We start from the raw sequence: 6294 nt of genomic DNA on the forward strand, positions 1-6294 counted from the left end.
ACGAATTTGCAGTGCCGCTTAGGTGGACTCGGTAAAAAGCCCTAAAATAGTTTTGATATTCCAAAAGGACAATTTAAACATCTGAGCCGGGTAACGAACGGTGTGCTTTGTGACCGTATCTCGGCCCTCTGAGCTAAGATGGGAGTGAGTACGGATTTGTAGTGCCGCTTAGGTAGACTTGGCAAAAAACTCTAAAATAGTTTTGATATTCCAAACGGACAATTTAAACATCTGAGCCAGGTAACGAACGGTGTGCCTTGTGACCGCATCTCGGCCCTCTGAGCTAAGATGGGAGTGAGTACAGATTTGCAGTGTTTCTGAGTTTGACCTGGTAAAAAAAATTCTAGAATGGTTTTGATATTCAAAACGGATAATACAAACAGCTGAGCCGGGTAACGAACGGTGTGCTTTGTCACCGCATCTCGGCCCTCTGAGCTAAGATGGGAGTGAGTACGAATTTGCAGTGCCGCTTAGGTAGACTCGGTAAAAAGCCCTAAAATAGTTTTGATATTCCAAAAGGACAATTTAAACATCTGAGCCGGGTAACGAATGGTGTGCCTTGTGACCGCATCTCGGCCCTCTGAGCTAAGATGGGAGTGAGTACGAATTTGCAGTGCCGCTTAAGTAGACTCGGCAAAAAACTTTAAAATAGTTTTGATACTCTAAACAGGACAATTTAAACAGCTGAGCCGGGTAACGAATAGTGTGCCTTGTGACCGCATCTCGGCCCTCCGAGCTAAGATGGGAGTGAGTACGGATTTGCAGTGCCGCTTAGGTAGACTCGGAAAAAAACTCTAAAATAGTTTTGATACTCCAAACGGACAATTTAAACAACTGAGCCGGGTAACGAACGGTGTGCCTTGTCACCGCATCTTGGCCCTCTGAGCTAAGATGGGAGTGAGTACGAATTTGCAGTGCCGCTTAGGTAGACTCGGCAAAAAGCCCTAAAATAGTTTTGATATTCAAAACGGATAATACAAACAGCTGAGCCGGGTAACGAACGGTGTGCCTTGTCGCCGCATCTCGGCCCTCTGAGCTAAGACGGGAGTGAGTACGGATTTTCAGTGTCTCTGAGTTTGACCTGGTAAGAACAATTCTAAAATACTTTTGGTATTCCAAAGGGATAATTTAAACAGCTGAGCCGGTTAGCGAACGGTGTGCTTTGTGACCGCATCTCGGCCCTCTGAGCTAAAGGCCGGTTTACACACGCAATGATTAGTGGCGCCAAGTGACTGGCATTCATTGGCACCAGAAACCGTTTCCATTAAACTGGCGAACTCATAAGTGTTTATACACGCAATGATTAATGGCGCCAACTGACTGGCATTCATTGGCGCCAGAAACCGTTTCCATTAATCTGGCAAACTCATAAGTGTTTGCACAGTGATGTTATTGGCGCATAATATGGAAAATATGTAGGTAAAATTTATCGTCAAGATGTCAACCGAGTTATTGGGTGCGACTATTCGTTTGGGAATTTTAGTAATAAGTAACGAACTACAAAACATTCTTGCGGTTAAACTGAAAAGAATGAAACGTAGATATTGGGTACGAAAATGGATCGCTAGACGAGAAGCTGCTTTACAATTTATAGAAGAACTAGGTGCAGAGGATAACCAGACGTATCTGAACATGTTTCGAATAACCCAAGAACGTTTTCAAGATTTGTTAGGGATGGTGTCTGCTAAACTTCAAAAGCAAGATACGCATATGAGGCCAGCACTTTCACCAAAACTGAAGCTTCAGATCGTGCTTAGATACTTGGCTACTGGTGACTCCCTCGCATCATTACAGTTACTGTTCAGAGTTCCCAAGTGCACAATCAGTATTTTTTTACCTAAAGTCTTGCATATCATTCACGAAGCGTTGAAAGATTTTATTAAGGTAAGCTTTTTCCTAGCATTATTATTAATATTACTACAATGAGTGCTATATGTAGGTATATCAAATGTAAATGTTCTATCTTGAAAATAGTCTTTAAACTTTCTTTATTAGCCCGGTTTCCTTCCGATTTAAACTTTCTGTTTTACGTACTGTAAATTTCTTTGGCTTCCTTGATAGATAGATAAACAAATAATTCTTAGTACTTTTTCGTATTTCAAATTTATTTAAAAGACAAAACCTAAATATAAAATTACAAAGATAAATTTTTAAAGAGAATAAAAACTTATGTACTTGTAAGATTAAATAGAAAGTTTATTTAAAATATATATATGACATAGGTCAACAAAATTCTTAGAATAGGTCTGAAAATATAACAAAACATAAACTTTCAAGAAGAAAAAAAATAGTTTTGGTATTAAGACTTTGTAAAAACTAAAACTGAAATAAGTTTACTTTTAGTAGGTCTACAAGATTTACAAAGTCCGAAAACATAATATAGCATACACTAAAAAATTTTTTTTATATTAGATTGAAATAAAAGTTTATTTTAAAGAGACCTCTAAGGCCTGCAATACCTACAAAATAAAGTAAAAATTAAAAATCAGTCACTTTATAGTCATTAAAATTACATGTTGAAATCTGATGAATCTGTATTCCCTACACTGTCCTTAATTTCTACGAGCTCAATGGGTACAATAGTAGATGAGCTAACAGGTACATTAATCAAAGATGGCATAGCAGTAGAACTTGAAAGTGGTGAAGAAAAAAGTAATGAACTTTGACTGTGCCTAGATGGATCTACATCAATGTGTACAGAAGATGAAAGTTGTTGCATCATCAAAGTATTCAATAAAATATCTAGTATTTGCTTCTGACATTGTAGCGCGTTTGACGTGGTCATTTGACGAAGATATTCTGCAACAGTGTTGCCAAATTGTTCGTACAAGTCAGTACGTGTTTGCGTTGCCACAGCATGCTGTTCGGAAACATTTTCAAGCGCACTTATTGCTTATTGAATTGTAGACATGCTAGATTGCATTTTTTGATTTTGTTTCACAGGAGGCTGTAGTGGTTGCTTTGTATGCTTTATTGCAGATGTATCTGGTTGTACATTTACTGTCGTTCTGAGCTTTTTGGAAGACCGTGACTGATTATTAATCTGCTCTTCTTCTAATAATAGATCGTTATTATCATCTTCCAGTTCCTCTGTCTCATCTTTCTGTGTTGTCAATTCCCGAAACAATAGAATAAAGATATTTGTAAAAACAGAAATTAACATAAAGTCTGTATTTTAATCATGAGTCTATATTTTTCGTCGTTTTTCTTTCAGATTCCAAATACAACAGAAGAGTGGTGTAAAATAGAAAAAGGGTTTGCTGAGAGATGGAATTTCCCTGGCTGTGTTGGCAGTTTGGACGGCAAACATGTTGTTATTAAGAAACCTAAACACAGTGGATCACTGTATTACAACTATAAGGGATCCTACAGTATTGTTTTAATGGCTGTAGTAGATAGTGAATATATTTTCCGTTACATTGATGTTGGAGCTTTAGGAAGAAATTCTGATGGTGGAATATTTCAGAATAGCAGCTTAAAAAGAGCTATTGATGGGAAGTTACTCAATTTGCCAGAGAACTTTTTCTTTGTTGGCGATGATGCTTTCCCCTTAAAATTATATTTGTTAAAACCGTATTCCAGAAGCGATTCATTAAATGTTAAGAAACTGATCTTTAACTACAGACTTTCTAGAGCTCGAAGGATTGTTGAGAATGCATTTGGAATCTTGGCAAATAGATTCCAGGTTTTTGCAAAACCAATTACATATGAACCAAAAAAGCTGACAAAATTATTCTGGAAGCTGTTGCTTTACATAACTGGTTACAAATAACCTCACAATCATACTATATTCCACCTGGATCTATTGATATTGATGACATTGAAAATGGAAGAGTTATTCCTGGACATTGGCGTCAGGATGGTCAAGGATTATTCAGCCTATCAAGACAAGAAAGTAACAACTATCCACAATCAGCTGGCGAGCTCAGAGACCAACTTGCTACTTACTTATGGGAGAAGGAGCAGTGCCTTGGCAGATGGCAATGATTCAATCGACTAATCATCCTACGTAGACTTCAGTACAATACATTGTTTAGTTTAGTGTACACAGAAATGTTTATGATTAAACACAGTAAAATAAACATACTATATAACTTTTAAAACTGACCTCTGAATCATAATTCTACAAAATTAGGAAACTAAAAATTCTTACCAAATTTGACTTACAATTAGTTGACCGAGGTTTGAGAACCTTTCGTAGAAAGCGGTCAGCAACAGGATACCAGGTAACAGAAGGTATATACGTCTTCTGCTGAAGCTCCACTTCTCTTGAGGCCTCAACTTTATGGATTTCCAATGTATAAGCGTTTCTTATACTGCGAATTTTAGCCTTTACAAGCGTGTCGATGATATCCGGAAAATTTTCTTTTAGCGCTTCAACCATTGCGTTATAGCTTTCGTCTTTCTTATTACGGTCTTGGTAATTTTGCACGAAACGAAAGAATCTGACAGAAAAAAGTGTCGCTCTGCCCCGCGACGCGAGATATTAATCGTTAAAGTTGACAGGAATAAGGTTATGATTCCTGTCATACCGATGACATGTAGCAACACTGAACATGCCCTGCGGCCACATGCGCATGCTCAGTGGCCACATGCGCATGCAAAAGTGCGCCAATTTGAAACTAGTGTGCAAAATAAGAACTAGAATAAAACAAATAAAGCGCGCTAAAATTATATGTGAAGTCGCAGGCACGTGCAATAATGTTAGGCTTGTTAGAATTTTCGCATCTAACTTATAATAAAATAGAATTAATAGATTTTTTAATTCAGCATGGCGTATTAGCAAATACAATTAAGTGTAGTCAGTGCGGAAACGATATAAACATAAATAAAGATACATTAACATATCGATGTGGAAGACGATATTACATAAAAAATATACATAAAAAACGTGTCTGCAAACAGTGCGATTTTTACAAAAATGCGAAAACTGGTACTTGGTTCCACAAAAGTCATCTAGACATTGCTACTATTTGCAAAATAGTAGCATGTTTTTTGATGTTCTGACATCCGCGTCACGATGACACAATTGATGAAACTGGCGTAGCGTCAGCCACGATTACAGATTGGTTCAATTTTTGCCGAGAGGTAATTATGTCTTAATTTATCTTAATAATTGCACTGTATAGTAAAGAAAAATATATAATAATTAATGTCGAAAACTAAATGTTAATATTATTTTTTTACTTGCAGGTCTGTGTGTTCTGGGCAGATAAACATAGTGTAAAGCTTGGTGGCCCAGGACGCACAGTTGAAATCGATGAAGCAAAAATTGGAAAGCGCAAATACAATCGTGGCCGACTTGTAAAAGGTAATTGGATTTTTGGAGGATACGAGCGAGATTCGAAGAAGATCTTCATCGTTCCAGTCGAGGATCGGACAGAAAAGACACCCCTGGCGTGCATCAAGGAATGGATTCTGCCAGGAACCACGATCGTGTCAGATTGTTGGAAGTCTTACAATTGCTTAAGCAATGAAGACTTTCAACATCTGACAGTGAACCATTCCTACAATTTTGTCGATCCTGAGAGTGGTGAAAAATGTTAAATATATATATATATATAGATAGCTAATTATATTATTAATGTTGCACTGTATTCCAATACATTTTTTCAATTTACAGGTGCACACACTCAACATATAGAGCGCGTTTGGAGAGAGGTTCGGGGAAATATTCCAAGATACGGAACTAAATCCGAGCACTTTCTTGGATATTTGTCCGAATATCTTTTCAAACGCGTCTATAAACGACTGAAACGTATCGAAGCCTTTTTCGAGATCATCGCGGAAATGTATCCTCCAATGTCCACTACCGAGGACCAGCCAGTATCATCCGATCCGGGACCAAGTACAGCACCTTAAAAACATGTTTATCGCACTTTTTTATGTATATTTTTTATGTAATATCGTCTTCTACATCGATATGTTAATGTATCTTTATTAATGTTTATATCGTTATCGCACTGACTACACTTAATTGTATTTGTTAATGCTCCATGCTGAATTAAAAAATCTATTAATTCTATTTTATTAGGATAATAAATCACTTACATATCACTTACAATTAGCTTTCAATGATGAATATATCTTATATAACATATCTAAGTACATGCGTGGGCAGGGGGGGCTGTTTATACACGCATGTGTATATAGTACTTGTGTATAAACAGTACACAAATAATCAAGCGTCTTCATTCAAGCAGTTAGGTATCACGCTGGGAGTTTTGTTTAGTATTATTATGCGGGGGAAGGGGCTCCGCCGCAGGCCTCCCGCGGATCTTCCTTGCTGCGAGG

General features: G+C 37.4%; 1 protein-coding gene and 1 pseudogene across 1 annotated transcript; both read left to right on the forward strand.

Annotated features, from left to right (window-relative positions):
• Window positions 1-1437: 1437 nt before the first annotated feature.
• Window positions 1438-3772, forward strand: LOC139786484 (uncharacterized). The gene is made up of 2 exons (XM_071725637.1): window positions 1438-1884; window positions 3215-3772. The coding sequence occupies exons 1-2, from the start codon at window positions 1438-1440 to the stop codon at window positions 3770-3772; spliced, it is 1005 nt and encodes a 334-aa protein (XP_071581738.1).
• Window positions 3773-4701: 929 nt separating this feature from the next.
• On the forward strand, window positions 4702-5862 carry LOC139786485 (uncharacterized; annotated as a pseudogene).
• Window positions 5863-6294: the final 432 nt, after the last annotated feature.

The sequence above is a fragment of the Temnothorax nylanderi genome, unplaced genomic scaffold (genome assembly GCF_030848795.1).
Source record: "Temnothorax nylanderi isolate EJ_2023f unplaced genomic scaffold, tnyl_v1.0 TNYL_tig1050_pilon, whole genome shotgun sequence".
Lineage (NCBI taxonomy): Eukaryota > Metazoa > Arthropoda > Insecta > Hymenoptera > Formicidae > Temnothorax > Temnothorax nylanderi.

Coding starts and splice junctions, on each gene's coding strand:
- LOC139786484 (XM_071725637.1), top strand. CDS start 1,438: ATGTCAACCGAGTTATTGGGTGCGACTATTCGTTTGGGAATTTTAGTA. Junction 1,885..3,214: donor CGTTGAAAGATTTTATTAAG/GTAAGCTTTTTC, acceptor TTTTTCTTTCAG/ATTCCAAATACAACAGAAGA.